Raw genomic sequence first — 20,075 nt, 5'->3', positions numbered from 1 at the left:
GTCAGCGGTAGAATTCAGATCTGAGTGATTACATCTGGAATTGAAAGGTAGTTGCAGGGATAGTGACTGTGACAAAGATCACTGATTGTTGTAAGAACCCATCTGAAATCACAGTGTGGAAACAGGCCCTTCGACCCAATAAATCCACACCAACCCTCTGAACAGTAACCCACCCAGACCCATTCCCCTACCCTGTTATTCTTAATTTACTCCTGACTAATGCACCTAACCTATACATCTCTGATCACTACGGGCAATTTAGCTTGGCCAACCCACCTAACCTGCACATCTTTGGACTGTGGGAGGAAATTGGAGCACCCGGAGGAAACCCACACAGACACAGAGAGAATGTGCAAACTCTATGCAGACAGTCACCTGAGGCTGGAACTGAACTCGGGTCCCTGGCACTGTGAAGCAGCAGTGCCAGCCACTGTGCTGCCCACAACCACTGAGCCATTGTGCCACCCACATCTGGTTCATTAATGCCCTTTAGGGAAGGACATTTAGCCTGGAGGTGCTGGCATTCCATCACCAGGCTTGCTCCTGGTGTCAACCTAGCCCACACTTTGCTAGGACAAATGGTTCAGCTCCAATTACTGGACATTTCTAGTTAGTAAATCCCCAGTGTACAAAGTGTTGCATCATTGCTATGTCAGAAAGTTTACCAATGCAGCATTCCTCCCTGACCTTTTACAGTGGAGACCTTGTGTCTAGGGGTGAGCTAACCAGGCCGCCTCCTGCTGGCATCCTGAGGGGGGAGTCTGACCGGTGGCAATAACTCAAGGTGGCGACGGAGAAGTGGGCTTCTCAGCCCGGTGCTTGTCCCTCCAGCCACTCTTTCATTGTTTTTTTCCTTCCTCTCTTTTTTTTTCCCCGAAGAGTTTAAAGTGTTTTTCTTTTAAAAAAGGAAAACTTACCTTGGATCAGCTGAGGGCTGGAGAAGGTTGGAGGCACGGAGTGAAGCGGGGGTGGTTATTGGACTGGGGACTGTTGTGGGCAGTCAGTGTTTAGTGAGGCCAGTCAGGCCATGTGTGGAATCTCCATGTGCTGACTTACTGCAATGTCATGTTTATCTGTAATTTGTTTATCTGACTGTAACATTTATCCTTTTAACTGTATCTCTTATTTTCTAACTTATACTATGTAGCACTGTAAGGTAATGTAACAATTTTCCCTTTGTTTCTCGAAGATCTCTCCTTCGATACTTTGTACTTAGGATTGTGCCGTAAGGGGCAACATTGTAAACTTCAGCATTCGAGTACATATGACCACAAACCTCATACTAATTATAATTCTATTCACATCACTCTGGGCAATGAGCTGGTCAGATGCTAAAGTCCTGCGTGTGTTGGCCTATCTCATAACAACTTCCCTTTACTCAGGAGGGCTGAAGCCTGACATCCACCAGGAACTCAGTCCAGCGCAGAGCGGTGAACTATAGCAACAAACAATGTTAGGAACATGAAGGGCCCACACAACCCTTCAAGACTGCTCTGCTACTCGATATGGCCGTGGCCTCAGCCCCATGTTCCCCTCTGCCTTAGCAAAGGTTGGCCAAGGTTCAACCCTGTCCCCAGGGTGTTCACAACAAATGTCCATCACAGTGGCACATGACACTTTCTTCAAAGAGAGTCTTCGCAATGAGCTCAGCCGAACAGCTGGTGTTCCAAGATGAGATGCAACATGAGTCTCGTTCGTATAAGATCACTATAAATAAGAGGCTTCATGACAGGTATCACAATGGCGTCACATCCTTCCATCACATCAGAAACCAAAAGAGACACAGCAGGTGTATGCCCTCAGCAGCTGGCGAGATTCAGGAAAGCTGTCAACCTGACAAAGCTCATATCGTATTACACACCGTGACACGTGCTGACATGTGATGACAAGTATGCTAACACGGCCTGCACATTTGGCAATGGTGGAGGCGAGGACCAATAAATACATCGATATGATTAGATTACTTACAGTGTGGAAGTAATCTAACCTAATGTACAGTCGGCCCAACAATTCCACTACATTTATCCCTTCACCTAACACTACAGGCGGTTTAGCATGGCCAATTCACCTGACCTGCACATTTTTGGACTGTGCGAGGAAAACGGAGCACCTGAAGGAAACCCGGAGAACGTGCAAACTCCACACAGTCAGTTGCCTGAGGCAGGAATTGAACCCGGGTCTCTGGCGCTGTGAGGCAGCAGTGCTAACCACTGTGCCACCATGTCACCCAATAAATATATCGATATGGGGGTCACACTTTTGTCAAGTAAATGCTCATTTCTTATGCCACTGCCAAAGGAGAACGAACTGAACAGGTTGTTGTGAACATAAGAATGTGAAGCCAGTTACACACATTTGAAGACAATTATTGCAAATGTTCATGACAGTTCAGCACAATGCCAGACAGAAAACATTTCAGTTGTTGTAGATTTCCTAATTGATGTCAGTAATGCAAGACCACTTCCTCTCCCACAGATAGACACATCATAGCGGACAATATGGCAATGAAACTTGGTGCTCCCGTTTCAACCTAAATATTTTAGTTTGAAAAGAAATCAATACATGTCTTAATTACCTTGGCCATGCCGACAGAGCTTGCGTTCAGCTCTGCTATTCCCTGGTTTGTTTTATCACCACGTTCCCACATTCCATAGTCCTACAGTCAGAAAAAGACACCAGAAACGTTAGCTTCCAGCCAGATTCACGCCCACACTCCCCCCTCCCCCCCACCACCCGACTGACCCCACACCCACACTCACACCCAGACTGACCCACACCCACACTCCCCCCGCGACTGACCCCACACCCACACTCCCCCACCCTCCCAAGACTGACCCCACACATCCCCAGACTGACCCCACATCCACACTCACCCCCGACTGACCCTACACCCACACTCACCCCCGAATGACCCCACACCCACATTCTCCCCGACTGACCCCACACCCACATTCTCCCCCGACTGACCCCACACCCACATTCTCCCCCGACTGACCCCACACCCACATTCTCCCCCGACTGACCCCACACACACACTCCCCCGACTGACCCCACACACACACTCCCCCGACTGACCCCACACACACACTCCCCCGACTGACCCCACACACACCCGACTGACCCCACACCCACACTCCCCCAACTGACCCCACACACCCCCGACTGACCCCACACCCACACTCCCCCAACTGACCCCACACCCACACTCCCCCAACTGACCCCACACCCACACTCCCCCAACTGACCCCACACCCACACTCTCTCCCCAGACTGACCCCACAGCCACACTCCCCCTCCCAAAATGACCCCACAGCCACACTCTCCTCTCCAATCTCCCCCCCCAAGACCAACCCCACACCCACAATCTCCCCCCAGACTGACCCGACAACCACACTCCCCAACCCCGCCCAGACTGACCCCACACTCACACTCTTCCCCCCCGAATGACCCCACACCCACAGCTGACCTCCTGAATGACCCCATATCCACACTCCCTCCCAATAGACCCCACACCCACCCTCAACCACCCGAATGGCCCCACACCCACACTCCCCCAACTGACCCCACACCCACACTCACCCAACTAACCCCATACCACATTCCCCCACACTCCCCCAGACTGACCCCACACCGACACTCCCCCACCCAGAATGACCCCACACCCACACTCCCCCACCCCCCAAGACTGACCACACACCCACACATCCCCAGACTGACCCCACATCCACACTCACCCCCGACTGACCCTACATCCACACTCACCCCCGACTGACCCTACACCCACACACTCCCCGACTGACCCCACACCCACATTCTCCCCCGACTTACCCCACACCCACATTCTCCCCCGACTGACCCCACACCCACATTCTCCCCCAACTGACCCCACACCCACACTCTTACCCCAACTGATCCCACACCCACACTCTTACCCCAACTGATCCCACACCCACATTCTCCCCCGACTGACCCCACACCCACACTCTTACCCCAACTGATCCCACACCCACATTCTCCCCCGACTGACCCCACACTCCCCCAACTGACCCCACACACACCCGACTGACCCCACACCCACACTCCCCCAACTAACTCCACACACACCCGACTGACCCCACACCCACACTCCCCCAACTAACTCCTCACACCCCTGACTGACCCCACATGCACACTCCCCCAACTGACCCCACACCCTCTCCCCAGACTGACCCCACAGTCACACTCCCCCTCCCAAAATGACCCCACAGCCACACTCTCCTCCCCAATCTCCCCCCCAAGACTAACCCCACACCCACAATCTGCCCCCAGACTGACCCGACAACCACACTCCCCAACCCCGCCCAGACTGACCCCACACTCACACTCTCCCCCAGACTGACCCCGCACCCACACTCTTCCCCTCGAATGACCCCGCACCCACACTCTTCCCCTCGAATGACCCCGCACCCACACTCTTCCCCTCGAATGACCCCACACCCACACTCTTCCCCGCCGAATGACCCCACACCCACAGCTGACCTCCTGAATGACCCCATATCCACACTCCCTCACAACCTGAATGGCCCCACACCCACACTCCCCCAACTGACCCCACACTCCACTGACTGACTCCACACTCCACTGACTGACCCCACACCCACATTCACCCAACTAACCCCATACCCACATTCCCCCACACACCCCCAGACTGACCCCACACCCACACTACCCGGACTGACCCCACACCGATACTCACCCCACGACTGACCCCACACCTACACTCTCCCCCCGACTGACCCCACACTGACACTCACCCTGACTAACCCTAAGCCCACACTCTCCCCCGACTGACCCCACACCCAGATTCTCCCCCCAGACTGACCCCACACCCACACTCCCCCTCCCAGAATGACCCCACACCCACACTCCCCCACCCTCCGACTGACCTCACATCCACACTCACCCACAACTGACCCCACACCCATACTGTCCCCCGACTGATCCCACACCCACACTCCCCCAACTGACCCCACACCCACACTCTTCCCCCCCCCGAATGGCCCCACACCCACACTCCCCCGACTGACGCCATACCCACACTCCCCTAACTGACCCCACACTCCCCCAACTAACCCCACACCCACACTCCCCCAACTAACCCCACACCCACACTCCCCCCCCCCACTCCAGACTGACCCCACACCCACACTCCCCAGACTAACCCCACACCACCCCGACTGACGCCATACCCACACTCTCCCACCAACTGACTGCACACCTCCACGACTGACCCCATACCCACACTTCCCCAACTAACCCCACACCCACACTCCTCCAACTGACCACATACCCACACTTCCTACCCCCAAGAGTGACCGCACACCCACACCTTCCCGACTGACCCCACACCGACACTCACCCCTGACTGAACCTAAGCCCACACTCTCCCCCGACTGACCCCACACCCACACTCTCCCCGACTGACCCCACACCCACACTCTCCTCCCAGACTGACCCCACACCCACACTCTCCCAGACTGACCCCACACCCACACTCCCCCTCCCAGAATGAACCCACACCCACACTCTCCCCCCACTCTCTCCTCCAGACTAACCCCACACCCATATTCTCCCACCCAACTGACCCTACACACACACACACTCCCCCAACCCCCGACTGACCCCACACCCACACACTCCCAACTGACCCCACACCTACACTCTCCCAACTGAACCCACACCTACACCTGACCTCCCAAATGGCCCCACACCCACACTCCCCCGACTGATGCCACACCCACTCTCTCCTTCGACTGATCCCACCCTCCCACTCTTCCCCTCTGAATGGCCCCACACCCACACTCCCCCGACTGACCCCACATCCACACTCCTCCAATTCACCCTATACCCTATACCCACACTCCCCCCACCACCCCCCAGACTGACCCCACACCCACAATCCCCGGACTGGCCCCACACCCACATTCTCACCCGACTGACCTCACACCCACACTCCCCGACTGAACCCCCTACTGACCCCATACCTATACTGCCCCCCCAGACTGACGCCACACCCACACTCCTCCGACTGACCATACACCCCACCGACCTACTCCACACCCACACTCCCCCAACTGACCCCACACCCACATTCTCACCCGACTGACCCCACACCCACACTCCCCCGACTGACCCCAACTGATCCCACACCCACACCCCCCCCAACTGACCCCACACCCCACCAACCTACTCCACATCCACACTCCCCCGACTGACCCCACACCCACACACTACCTCCTGAATGACTCCACACCCACCCTCCCCCCCAGAGCCCTCAACCACCCGACTGACCCAACACCCACACTCACCCGACTGACCTCCCCAATTGATCCCACACCCACACTCCCCCAACTAACACCACACCCACACTCCCCCAACTGACCCCACACCCACACTCCCCCAACTGACCCCACACCCACACTCCCTCGACTGACCCCACACCCACACTCCCTCGACTGACCCCACACCCACACCCCCACCCCCAACTGACCCCACACCCACACCCCCACCCGCAACTGACCCCACACCCATGCTCTCCCCCAACTGACCCCTCACCCACACCCCCAACTGACCCCACACCCACACTCTTCCCCAACTGACCCCACACCCACACTCTCCCCCAACTGACCCCACACTCCCCAAACTAACACCACACCCACACTCCCCCTCCCAGAATGACCCCACACCCACATTCTCCCCCCACTCTCTCCTCCAGACTAACCCAACACCCATATTCTCCCACCCAACTGACCCTACACACACACTCCCCCAACCCCCAACTGACCCCACACCCACACTCTCCCCCGACTGACCCCGCACCCACACCCTCCCCCGACTGACCCCGCACCCACACCCTCCCCCGACTGACCCCACACCCACACTCTTCCCCCCCGAATTATCCCCCCCACACTCCCCCCAACAGACCCCACACCCACCCTTAACCCCCCGACTGACCCCACACCCACACTCTCCCCCCGACTGACCCCACACCCACCCTTAACCCCCCAACTGACCCCACACCCACACTCTCCCCCCGACTGACCCCACACCCACTCTCCCCCCGACTGACCCCACACCCACTCTCCCCCCGACTGACCCCACACCCACTCTCCCCCCGACTGACCCCACACCCACTCTCCCCCCGACTGACCCCACACCCACTCTCCCCCCGACTGACCCCACACCCACTCTCCCCCCGACTGACCCCACGCCCATGCAGACAGGGTGAGAAGCTTGTTCCCACTTGTGTAAAGAACACAGGCAGCTTTGATTTGATGTGATTTGAAAAAGAAATAAGCGTTCATTCGTAACAGTGGTATGCCGGGATATGGGGAAAAGGCAAGGAAATTGGCATTTAGGAATAATATAGGCTAGGAGGAGTAAATGGTATTCTCCTGCATCGTAATAAATCTTTGACTTACAATGTGGATGAGAAGTTTATTTTGTCGAGAGTCTTTGGAACATTCTTAATCATGAAATCATCGAATCCCTGACAGTGTGAAAACAGGTCACTTGGCCCATTGAGTCCTCATCAATCCTCTGAAGAGTAACCCTCTCAGACCCACACCCCTGCCTTACCCCCAGAACCCTGTATTTCTCATGGCCAGTCCACCTAACCTGTACATAGAATCAACGAGTCTTTTGGAATATTGCATGCAATTCAGAAGGATGTTGCGAAACTTGAGAGGGTTCAGAAAAGATTTACAAGGATGTTGCCAGGGTTGCAGGATTTGAGCTATAGGGAGAGGCTGAACAGGCTGGGGTTGCTTTCTCTAGAACATCGGAGGCTGAGGGGGTGACCTTACAGAGGTTTATAAAATCATGAGGAACATGGATAGAGTAAAGAGACAAGATCTTTTCCCTGGGGTTGGTGAGCCCAGAACTAGAGGACATTGGTTTAGGGTGGGGGCTAAGATTTAAAAGGGACCGAAGGGGCGACGTTTTCACACAGAGTGGTGTATGTATGGAATGAGCTGCCAGAGGAAGTGATGGAGGCTGGTACAATTCCAACATTTAAAAGGCATCTGGCTGGGTATATGACTAGGAAGGGTTTAGAGGATATGGGCCAAGTGCTGGCAAATGGCACTCAATTAATTTAGGAAATCTGGCCGGCATGGACGAGTTGGACCGAAGGGTCCGTTTCCGTGCTGTACATCTCTATGATTCGGACTGTGGGAGGAAACCAGAGCACCCGGAAGAAACCCATGCAGACACGGGGAGAATGTGCAAACTCCACATAGACAGTTGCCCGAGGCGTGAATCGAACCTGGGTCCCTGCTGCTGTGAGGCAGGGACCTGAGCTACGGTGCCATCAAAGGCTGGTGGAAACAGAGGCTTTGAACTTTATAAGGCAGAGCCTGACTAAGGTTCTTGACAAGCGAGGGTGTGAAAGGTCATTTGGAATTATGTTGGCCATTCCCATGGAACTTGGAGTAGTCAAATCCACCATGATCTTCCAGAATGGCAGAGCAGGCTCAAGGGGCCTGTACAGGTTCACATGATCACTGGCAATGTGGGAGCTGGAAGCAGTTCAATCTGCAGTGCTTCTTCCACCCAGTGACAATCAGGGGAGGTGGCCAGGCAAGTTTAACACGGTCAGACCCAATTGAGACGTTAGCAGGGACAGGAAAATGAGCGGCGAGGGATGTGGAACTGCTCGGGCTGGCAACGAGCTGCATTCTGAGGGAAGGAGAGTTAGCATACAATAGAATACAGTAACAGCCTTCCCCGACTTGTGCTCTCTTTGAGATTACTAAGTCTTGCCAATACAGTATCTGGCCCCATGTTGGCAGAATGCAGTGTAAAAGCCATTGTGTTTACACAGGAATGAATGGCCCTTCAATCTCTCTGACCAGCCCCAACATTCAAATCATAACTTGGCAGACCCAGCTTGCAAGGAAAGCTGTCATAACAGACATCACTTTGCCTGGACAGAGATACAGGTGGACATCATTTCTGAGATAAGTAATTTTGGGGGAGAATTTACACCATAGGGCGAGCATTTTAAATACAATAAGTACTTTTGAAACAGTTGCACAATTAAGCCAATCATAAATCACAGTTTTAAGGTGCTGTTTGCATGATGATAGTGTCCCTACCTCTAAACTGGGAGTCCCAACAACACCACAGCTGTGTTATAACATCTTGGAACAGATTGATTAAAATCTCAACGGCAGTTTTAGCCTTCTCAAAAGAGCCACAGGCCATTCAATGGCCATGCTAACCCATGAGAGAGCTGTTCCTATGATACCATTCCCAGGGAAGAAAATCTGCTGTCCTCACCTAGTCTGGCCTACCTCTAACTGAAGACCCAGCAATACCCCCCCCACTTGCCTGGATGGGTGCAGCTCCAACACCATCCAGGACAAAGCAGCCAAATAGATTGGCCCACCTCCACAAGCATCCATTCCCTCCAGCACTGATAGTCAATAGCAGCAGTGTGTACTATCTATAAGACGCACTGCAGAAATACACTAAAGTTCCTCAGACAGCACCTTCCAAACCCATGACCATTTGTATCTAGAAGAGCAAGGGCAGCAGATATGTGGAAACACCACCACCTGCAAATTCCCCTCCAAGCCACTCACCATCTTGACTTGGAAATATTTTGCCACTCCTTCACTGTCACTGGGCTAAAATCCTGATATTCCCTCCCTTTGGGAATGGACTGCAGCAGTTCAAGAAGGCAGCTCACCACCACCTTCTCAAGGGGGCAACTAGGGACAGACAATAAATGCTGGCTATCCAGCGTGAGCAATGTCACGAGTCAATCTTAAAACATTTAAATATGGTTGACTCTAAAAGTCCTCTTGCGAATGGTCAAACAAACCATTCCGTCTATGGGCAATTAGGGATGGACAAATCACAGAATGCCCAGAATGTGGAAGCAGGCCTTCCAAAGAGAAAACCATCCAGACCGCTTCCCACCCCGCACGCCATCCTGAGAACCTTATATTTCCCACGGCTTATCTACACAAGTTGCACATCCTGGGCACTATGGGAAATTTAGTGTCACCAATCCACCTAACTGCACAACTTTGGATTGTGGGAGAAAACCAGAACGCCCAGAGGAAACCCACGCAGACATGGGGAGAACGTGGAAATTCCATACAGTCACCGAGGGTGGAATCGAAACTAGGACCCTGCCACTATGAGGCAACAGTGAGCGTGCCACCCCAAATGATGTCTGCAGCCCATGAAGTAACTTTGAAACTTCAGATGTGAAGAGGTGGCGGCGATGAGATTTACTAATGAAACCCAAGTCAGCCCATGAAACACAATCGGAACGGTGTCGCTGAAGGGAAATATGGGCATGAGACAAATCGGATGAGATTCAGAGCAGATCCTTAATGGTGTAGCACTGGTCACAATGTTTCTCTTTTTAAACTTTATATATCAGTTTGCACTCTCCTTCTGAAAGCAGAAACTTTTGTTGTGCTTAGATGGCCAATTAATTGATAAGTGGATGGGGACATATGTATACAGGGAACAAATAATCAGGGAGCTGTAGTTTGTGCAGGTTGGGCTAAAACCAAACTCTGCTGGGAACATGATATGACTGGGCTCTGTCGAAGCAGCATTCTAACAGCTGGTATCTAACACTGAAATAACACAATATGGAAATCTGGGTTCTGAAGTGAATAGAATCACGATTACTTTGAGTTTGATTTGTATTTCTATACCATATTTGTCAAGAGGGAATGGACATGGTTTGGATTTCATTTTTTGGAGTTCTGAGAATCACAGAATCCTACAGTGTAGAACCAGGCCGATCCAGGACAAACCAGGCTGATCCAGTCCACACCGGCCTTCTGAAGAATATCCCACCCAGGCACAAGGCCCTACCCTATCTCTGCAACTATGCATTCCCTATGGCTAACTCACCTAGCCTGCACATCCCTAGACACCACGGGCAATTTGGCATGACCAATCTACCTAGCTTACACATCTTTGGGCTGTGGGGAGGAGACAGAGTTCCCAGAGGAAATCCATGCAGACATGGGGACAACGTACAAACTCCACACAGTCACCGGAGGGTGGAATCGAACCAGGGTCCTTGGCACTGAGGCAGCAGTGCTAACTACTGAGTCACCCTGCAGCCCTGTCGTAGCTGGGATATCTGAAGTCTGATTCATTCCTGATGAAGGGCTTTTGCCCGAAACGTCGATTTTCCTGCTCCTCAGATGCTGCCTGACCTGCTGTGCTTTTCCAGCACCACTCTAATCTAGACTCTGATTTCCAGCATCTGCAGTCTTCACTTTTGCCTGCCTGCAGTCTTGTTTACATGCACCTAAATAAGATGAACACATCAAAACACTTGAGGTGAATAGTCTAGTGCATTAGGAACGAGCGTTTTGGTGGGGAAAATATCTTCTGTCGACTAGCACGAGATGTCCAGTATCACAGAACGATAGAACCATCCAGAAGGTCAGAGAGCGTGTGAGTGTTCAGTCAGAGCAAAGCATTGCTGTTAGTCTTAGCAACCCCCAATCAGTCAGGGCTGAGAAAAAGTCCTGCGTGGATCAAGAGGAAATATCCAGAAACAGAAAACTTTTGGAAGCTAAGTGTATGGAAAACCACATGCTTTTTCTGAAATTGCTTCAAACATCAGTAAGAGAAAGCCCAAGAAACAAAGTTCCAGGTTCACTTGGCCTGACTGAACTTTAATGTGGAGACCGAATGACCCTTCCTGGTGGTTTGACTATACATATAGTTGCTGTTGAGGGTAAAAGGGTTTAAACTTTAATGCTGATATTTGAAAAAGGACTGTTTGAAATAATTTGTGCATAGTCTACAAACATTTCTTTTCTTTTTCTGCACAATAACCTTTGACTTTTTTTTGTTAAAGTATATATTGACAGTCTGTTGTGAATATGTTCAGTGACTGGCCATCAAGGTAAACAAAGCAAAAACAAAACTCTGTCGAGTCACGTTTCATTTTGGGATCTAACTTATCCTGATTACCATCAGCTGGGATCATAACAGGGAGGGGGAAACAGGCAAAAAGGTAACCTTGAATATGATAAGACTACACATTTCCACCAGCAGACTGAAGAGCATTGTTAGGTTGCCTTGTTCCCAAGCCCAGAGAATTCTCTGGCCTGTCTACCCCATTCCTGATTTAATGAGCTAGGTCAGGCACAGTGGGCCAAATAGCCACCTCCTGCACCATAATCATCCAAGATTGCCAGATTACCAGTAAGCTGATACCTTGAATGTATCTGACAACTGAGCCGGCGTTGGAGATGCTGCATCCAAAATACAGCCAATAAAAGGACAATAGGCCAAATTCGCGTGTTTCTGATCTCACAGTCTGCAAATACTCACAGCTACTTTGTAGGCAGCCTCAATGTAAAATACCAGATTCTGTATAAATGATACTTCATCGAGGGTGAAAATGATGCGTAACCCTACGGAAAAGTGAATAAAAACTGAATTAATGCAAAACCACATCGCACAGTTGTCACTCGTACAGAGCTACCTTCGACCCACAGTCAAGCTGCTCCTCCGACCCACTGATACAGAGAATGTTACGTTCCTTTGGGAAAGAACGGCCTCTGAACGTGACTCCCGTCTAAACAGAACAGAGTTTCAGGAACTAATCCTCATCAACCATTTTGGAGAAGTGATTAAAGTCACATAGGTCAGGTGGAGTCAATAAAAACAGAGGCAGTGTTGGTAAACACTGAGGACTCCAAATTGAAGTAACAGCCAAGGCAGCCAGAGGCAACATAAGCAACACCTTCTTTAGATAAGCTGTTAGTTTATAAATACAGAGAATATGCATTCATTCATTCATGGGATGTCAATGATACAGGTGAGATTATAGCAGGAGTAAGCCATTCAGCTCTTGGAACCCGCTCCCCCATTTGATACAATCATGGCTCATCTCATCACAGCCTCAGCTCCACCACCCATTACTAATCAAAAATCTATCTCCTTACTCAATGTTCCAGGATCCACCGCATTCTGGGGTCTTAATTCCACCCTTTGAAAAAACGTGGTTTCTCCTCATCTCAGTTTTAAATTTAGATTAGATTAGATTAGATTACTTACAGTGTGGAAACAGGCCCTTCGGCTCAACAAGTCCACACCGACCCGCCGAAGTGCAACCCACCCATACCCCTACATTTACCCCTTACATAACACTACGCGCAATTTAGCATGGCCAATTCACCTGACTGTGGGAGGAAACCGGAGCATCCGGAGGAAACCCACGCAGACACGGGGAGAACATGTAAACTCCACACAGTCAATCGCCTGAGGCGGGAATTGAACCCGGGTCTCAGGCGCTGTGAGGCAGCAGTGCTAACCACTGTGCCACCGTGCCGCCCACTTAATCTACCAGCCCTTATCCTAAAACCATGACCTCCCATTCCAGTTTGCCCAAATGAGGAAACATCCTCTCCACATCTACTTTGTCTTTAGCATCTAATACATCTCAAGTAGCGCTTCCCTCATTCTTGTAAAATTCTTTCATGATGAAGGGCTTTTGCATGAAACGTCGATTTTCCTGCAGCTCGACCTGCTGTGCTTTTCGAGCACCACTCTAATCTAGACTCTGATTTCCAGCATCTGCAGTCCTCACTTTTGCCTTCTAAAACTCCAACTGATCGCACGTCTCTATGGTCAACCCTGGCCCCTTCCCCAGAGCTGGACCCTTCAGTTAATCATGCAATGAACTCACAAGGAGCTGTATGTGTCCCAAGGGCAGAGAGCCCTGTGGGATACGCATTAGTGAACATCATGCATACAGAGTCCAGACACATCCCAGAGATGTCCCATATAGCTACAGAGCACCAGAACAATTGAGCAAGAGAACAGTCTCAGACCTTGCAATTTTTCTCCCTGTTCAGAAATAATCTTTCACAACACATCCTTACCTGAGGCTGTCATTTGGGCCAAAAATAAGAGATAGAGGGACGTAGCATCCACCTGGAGATGACCCCACTCATCGTCAGCGACGACAGTACCACAGGTGGAGGTGTTGTACTTGGCATGGAGGGAGTCCTTTGTACTCTGTGTTCGCTTGAACTTCTCCACTTTTTCCACCTGGATCAAAACAGATCGCTGTGATCATAGCCATGATGTAGATGTGATGGAAGATCACTGTGATGAAAGTGATGTAGATGTGATGGAAGATCGCTGTGATGGAAGTGATGTAGATGTGATGGAAGATCGCTGTGATGGAAGTGATGTAGATGTGATGGAAGATCGCTGTGATGGAAGTGATGTAGATGTGAAATGTGGCAATTGCTCTCTGACAGGGCACACACAATCCTTGAATTCCCATCCATCACTAAAGTTGGTGATGCACCAACAACCTGCATCGATATGGCACTGCCAACATAGTAAACATTCAAATGTGCTGTGCAGGGTAAAATAAGATGGATTAAATTAAATTCACATGTGCCTTTACTTTACCTAAGCCCCTCTTGCACAATCTAAACTGAATTGTGTCTTGAGGAGTTATGGTGTAAAATACCATTGGGTTTACAGTGAACTAAGACATTTAGCAGAACACAATTAAGATATTAACCGGCTGGAAGAAGAAGAATTCATGCCGGGAGGCTAGTTCCTCATGAGATGTTCCATGACAAAAGCTGCCTACCTTTACACTCCCTCCCTCACTGCCCATCTTCACCAAGAAATGCCAACAGTCCACTGGAAGAGTCCCAAAAAGCTCAGTGGGCATCCTAGTGGCTCAATTTCTTTTTATTACACTTGACCATGATAACAGTGAATATTGGAGCATCATGATTCTCAGAGCCTAAGATGTCGGAGCAAAAGATGGGCTGAATGACCTACATTTGCTTCTGCATCTTATAGAACATAGAACTTGACAGCACAGTACAGGCCCTTCAGCCCTCAATGTTGCGCTGACCTATGAAATCGGTCTGATGCCCATCTAAGCTACAATGTTCCATTATTATCCATATGTATGTCCAATGCCCATTTAAATGCCCTTAATGTCAGCGAGTCTACTACTGTTGCAGGTAGGCTGTCCCATTCCCCTACTACTCTTTGAGTGAAGAAAGTACCCCTAATATCTGCCCTAAATTTATCACCCCTCAATTTAAAGCTATGTCTCCTCGTGTTAGCCTTCACCATCTGAGGAAAAAGGTTCTCACTGTCCAACTGATTTAACCCTCTGATTATCTTATACATCTCGATTACGTCACCTCTCAACCTTCTTCTCTACAACAAAAACAGCCTCAGTTCCCTCAGCCTTTCTTCATAAGACCTTCCTTCCATACCAGGCAGCATCCTAGTAAATCTCCTCTGAACCCTTTTCAAAGCTTCCACATCCTTCCTATAATGAGATGACCAGAACCGCACGCAATACACCAAGTGCAGCCTTACCAGTATTTTGTACAGTTGAAGCATGACCTCGTGGCTCCGAAAATCAATCCTCTGACCAATAAACGCTAACACACCATATGCCTTCGTAACCTTCAGGGATTTATGCACCTGGACACTGAGATCTCTCTGTTCATTGACACTGCCAAAAATGTTACCATTAGTCCAGTAGTCTGCATTCTGTTACTTCTTCCAAAGTGAACTACCTCACACTTTTCCGCATTATACTCCATCTGCTGCTTCTCAGCCCACCTCTGCATCTTACCAATGTCCCTCTGTAATCTACAACATCCTTCAGCACTATCCACAACAAAGAGAAGTGGTCCCAAAACAGACCCTTGTGGCACACCACTGGTAACTGAGCTCCACGGTGAAGTGAGATACAGTGCTATAAAGGGGGAAGGGCAAGGCAAAAACTCCAGAGCTCTTGAGATGTTTGAAATATAGAGTTAGAGGGATCAAAGAAACAAAGGCATATGGCTGCAAACTCAGCTGAGAGACGAAAACAGAGAGGAGTAATAAGTGGTTGCTTTTGGACTGCAGAATGCTTGAACCTGGTGCTTTTTGAGGACCACTGCTTTTCTTGATAAATGTTATTACTGAGCCGGTCTTCAGCAGGTAAGATACAAGTCTCAAACTTTCAGAAAAGTTGTGAACTGAAGAGTGACAGGTCGGAGACAGGTTAGTGAAATTGGTAGACAAGCGACCAATGATGTTTAATGCCAAGAAGTGCAAAGTGATACATTTTGATAGGAAGAAAAGGGATAGGCAATATAAACCAAAAGAATCCCATTCTAGGCAGGCGCAGAGGGTATGTGGGTACATCTGCACACAATATTGAAAATGGCAGGTCAGCTTGAAAAATAGCTTAACAAAGCATATGTATTCTATGCATCTTCATATCCATACTGCCATTATCTAATTTATTCTATAGGCAACAACTTTGCTAGCAATTGTCAGATAATTGATCAAATGCACTTTTGAAAGACTGCATACACCATATCAACTGCATTACCCTCATCAACACAATGATGTTCGTGTCAGTTAAACACAATGAGCCATGTCTGAATGAAAACTAACTTTCAGGATAATCTGGTTTAGGGGATTAATTCATAAATACAGTGACAGTAAACAAGAACAAAACTGGATGTCCAATATCAATTTGTTGTTTTCATAACAGACTCAAAATGTTAAATTTGTTTCACCGTCCATGGATGTGTGCCAGGTTCTGCTGAATTTCTCCAACATGGTATTTTAAAACACTTACTCAATTGTTGGCATAGGCACGGTTCACAAACAAGTTGAAAATTACCATGTCAGTTTTTTTATTTTGAAGTTCCAAAACATATGAAGGTAATGTACCTGGCGTATCATACACTGAAGGAGTCCTCTCATTAGCTTCACCACACTCTGCGGGAAGAAATAGAACAGTTCTTAACTCTGCTGATCTGGATCACCAATCCAATGAAGCAAGCACGCATATTCCCATCAATAATTAAACAGAGGGAATCTGGTAGCAGTGCATGGGGCCAAAGTGGGTACAGGATTTGCCAGAATGACACCAGCACTTAAAGGGTTAACTGGAATGGAAAGATATCAGAAAGTAACTTCTTAGAAAAGCTACAGAAGCAAATGCGAGCAGACGGTTACTTTTTCAGCAATAAACTGTTCATCAAAACAGCTGAAATTAACTCAATTAAAATCATTTTGGCATTAAAATCATTTTGGAGAGAATACTGCACTTTTAACTTGAGATTATTCAAATTTCCTTTCAGAGTCACAGAGCCGTAGGGATGTACAGCACGGAAACAGACCCTTCGGTCCAACTCGTCCATGCTGACCAGATATTCTAACATAATCTAGTCCCATTTGTCAGCACTTGGCCCACATCCATCTAAATGCTTCCTATTCATAAACCCATCCAGATGGCTTTAAAATGTATCAGTTTCCACCACTTATTCTGGCAGCTATTCCATACAAGCACCACCCTCTGAGTGAAAACGTTGCCCCTTAGGTCCCTTTTAAATCTTACCCCTCTCATCCTAAACCTATGCCCTCCAATTCTGGAAAAGACTTTGTCTATTTATCCTATCCATGCCCCTCATGATTTTATAAACCTCTATAAGGTCACCCCTCCGACTCCGATGCTCCAGGGAAACCAGCCCCATCCTGTTCAGCCTCTCCCTATAGCTAAATCTCCAACCCTGGCAACATCCTTGTAAATCTTTTCTGAACCCTTTCAAGTTTCACAGCATTCTTTAGATAGGAAGGAGACCAGAATTGCATGCAGTAATGCAAAAATGGCCTAATTAATGTCCTGTACAGCTGCATTTGGACCAATAAAGAAAAGCATTAAAAAAAATCTTCTTCACTATCCTATCTACCTGCAACTCAACTTTCAAGGAACTATGAATCTTGCTGAATGCCTTACTGAAGCCTATATCGATCACATCTATCGCTCTGCCCTCATCAATCCTCTTTGTCACTTTAGTGAGACATGATTTCCCATACACAAAACCATGCTGACTATCCCTAATCAGTCCTTGTCTTTCCAAATATATGTAAACCTTGTCCCTCAGGATTCCCTCCAACAATTTGCCCACCACCGGTGTCAGGCTCACTGGTCTATAGTTCCCTGGCTTGTTCTTAACACCCTTCTTAAAGAGTGGCACCGCATTAGCCAACCTCCAGTCTTCTGGTACCTCACCTGTGACTATCGATGATACAAATATCATAGCAAGAGGCCCAGCAATCACTTCCCTAGCTTCCCACAGAGTTCGAGAGTACACCTGATCAGGTCCTGGGGACTTATCCACTTTTATGCATTTCAAGACATCCAGCACCTTCTCCTCTGTAATATGGACATTTTTCAAGATGTCACCATCTATTTCCCCATATTTTATATCACCTATGTCCTTCTCCACAGTAAACACTGATGCAAAATGCTCATTTAGTACCTCCCCATTCTCCCGCAGCTCCACACGGCCTTGCTGATCTTTGAGGGGCCCTTTTTCTCCCTAGTTATCCTTTTGCCCTTAAATGTATATATAAAGACCCTTTGGATTCTCCTTAACCCTATTTGCCCAAAGCAATCTCATGCTCCCTTTTGCCCTTGTGATTTCCCTCTTAAGTATACACCTACTGTCTTTATACTCTTTTAAGGATTCACTTTATTTCTCCTGTCTATACCTGACAATTTCTCTAGTCATCTAGCATTCCCTACACCTATCTTTCACCTTAACAGGAATATACTGTCTCTGGACTCTCATTTTTGAAGGTTTCCCATTTTCCAGCTGTCCCTTTACCTGCGAACATCTGCCTCCAGTTAGCTTTTGAAAGTTTCTGCTCCTAAGCATTTAAATTTTCAGAATATTTTAGGGGTTAGCTGATTAAATATTGATGAAATTATTTGTTGAATTGTGTAATTTTCCATATATCAGACAAACAGGGTTTAGATTAGATTCCCTACAGTGTGGAAACAGGCTCTTTGGCCCAATAAGTCCACACCTCTGACAAACCTGTTCAAGTTCATAGGCTTTAGCCTTGTCTTCATCTTGGTCAGCGTTCTTACGGTATGCCAATCCCAGGCCCCATATTGCAAGGATACTGTATACGTTATCTCGTACCCAAGCATCTTTCTGATCTATACTAGCCGGCAACAGTCCTGTAACAGGGTTCTGAAAAAAAAATTAACAGTGAGGGCAACTCAATTGACAACTCCAACATGCATCTTCACCAATAATACTCCAGTTCATCTGAATCATCCAAAGATTGACTTAAAATAGTCATTGCATTAAATGCCAACTGCTAATCAATTATGGCTGACATGCATTAACTTCTAAAGAGCTAAAAACGTTCCACCATAGCGATAGCATAACTTGGTAGCACAGAGCTGGGAAATGGTGCTGATAGATATATTTCCGAAGCTTTACACCTTGCAACCTCCAGGACCAATGCTGGCCACAATAATTCATGCCGTAGGACAAAAGAACACTTACTGCCTTGCTCCGTTCTCCAGAACAGCAACTCAGTTCAATGAGTTAGAGAAAGCAAGAAGCATTCTTAAACAGGGACCTGCTCTCTGCAAACAAAAGGAAAATGCTCAAGCCTTGTGGAAAGTTGAGGGAACCTGTTCCATTATAAAGCATAACTGTTCCCTAAACAATAGCTCGAATAGAGCGCAGGATGTTCACTTCATTTGACTGTCCGAGAGACTGCAGCTCCCAAACCCAACTTGGAGATATTAATTTGAAAGACAAATTTCTTTCTGGAGTTTTGGATAAAAAGAGTAGAGGAATGTTCCATTTTCTCAGGGCTGAGAGAGTAATCTTTGTTGTGGTTCTGTTCGCCGAGCTGGGAATTTGTGTTGCAGACGTTTCGTCCCCTGTCTAGGTGACATCCTCAGTGCTTGGGAGCCTCTTGTGAAGCGCTTCTGTGATCTTTCCTCCACCATTTGTAGTGGTTTGAATCTGTCGCTTCCGGTTGTCAGTTCCAGCTGTCCGCTGCAGTGGTCGGTATACTGGGTCCAGATCAATGTGCTTATTGATTGAATCTGTGGATGAGTGCCATGCCTCTAGGAATTCCCTGGCTGTTCTCTGGTTGGCTTGTCCTATAATAATAGTGTTGTCCCAGTCGAATTCATGTTGCTTGTCATCTGCGTGTGTGGCTAAGGACAG

At 48.7% G+C, this 20,075-nt stretch overlaps 1 protein-coding gene across 9 annotated transcripts in view; it reads right to left on the bottom strand.

Moving 5' to 3' along the window:
• LOC132820925 (phosphorylase b kinase regulatory subunit alpha, liver isoform-like) overlaps positions 1-20,075 on the bottom strand; it is a 121,928-nt gene that overhangs the window by 95,781 nt on the left and 6,072 nt on the right. For 8 of the 9 annotated variants that reach the window (XM_060833293.1, XM_060833291.1, XM_060833289.1 and 5 more), the window contains exons 3-7: positions 18,918-19,076; positions 16,762-16,809; positions 13,923-14,091; positions 12,367-12,449; positions 2,576-2,656 (exon numbers count right to left, since the gene is read on the bottom strand). In XM_060833293.1, coding sequence (XP_060689276.1) covers positions 2,576-2,656; positions 12,367-12,449; positions 13,923-14,091; positions 16,762-16,809; positions 18,918-19,076 — 540 coding nt within the window. Of the gene's footprint in view, positions 1-2,575; positions 2,657-12,366; positions 12,450-13,922; positions 14,092-16,761; positions 16,810-18,917; positions 19,077-20,075 lie in introns of those variants that run through there. The other variant, XM_060833297.1, reaches the window with a different exon arrangement.

The sequence above is a fragment of the Hemiscyllium ocellatum genome, chromosome 12, assembly GCF_020745735.1.
Source record: "Hemiscyllium ocellatum isolate sHemOce1 chromosome 12, sHemOce1.pat.X.cur, whole genome shotgun sequence".
NCBI classification, from domain to species: Eukaryota; Metazoa; Chordata; class Chondrichthyes; order Orectolobiformes; family Hemiscylliidae; genus Hemiscyllium; species Hemiscyllium ocellatum.
The sequence above is the reverse complement of the archived record's forward strand: the minus strand, read 5'-3'. Positions and strand labels throughout refer to the sequence as shown.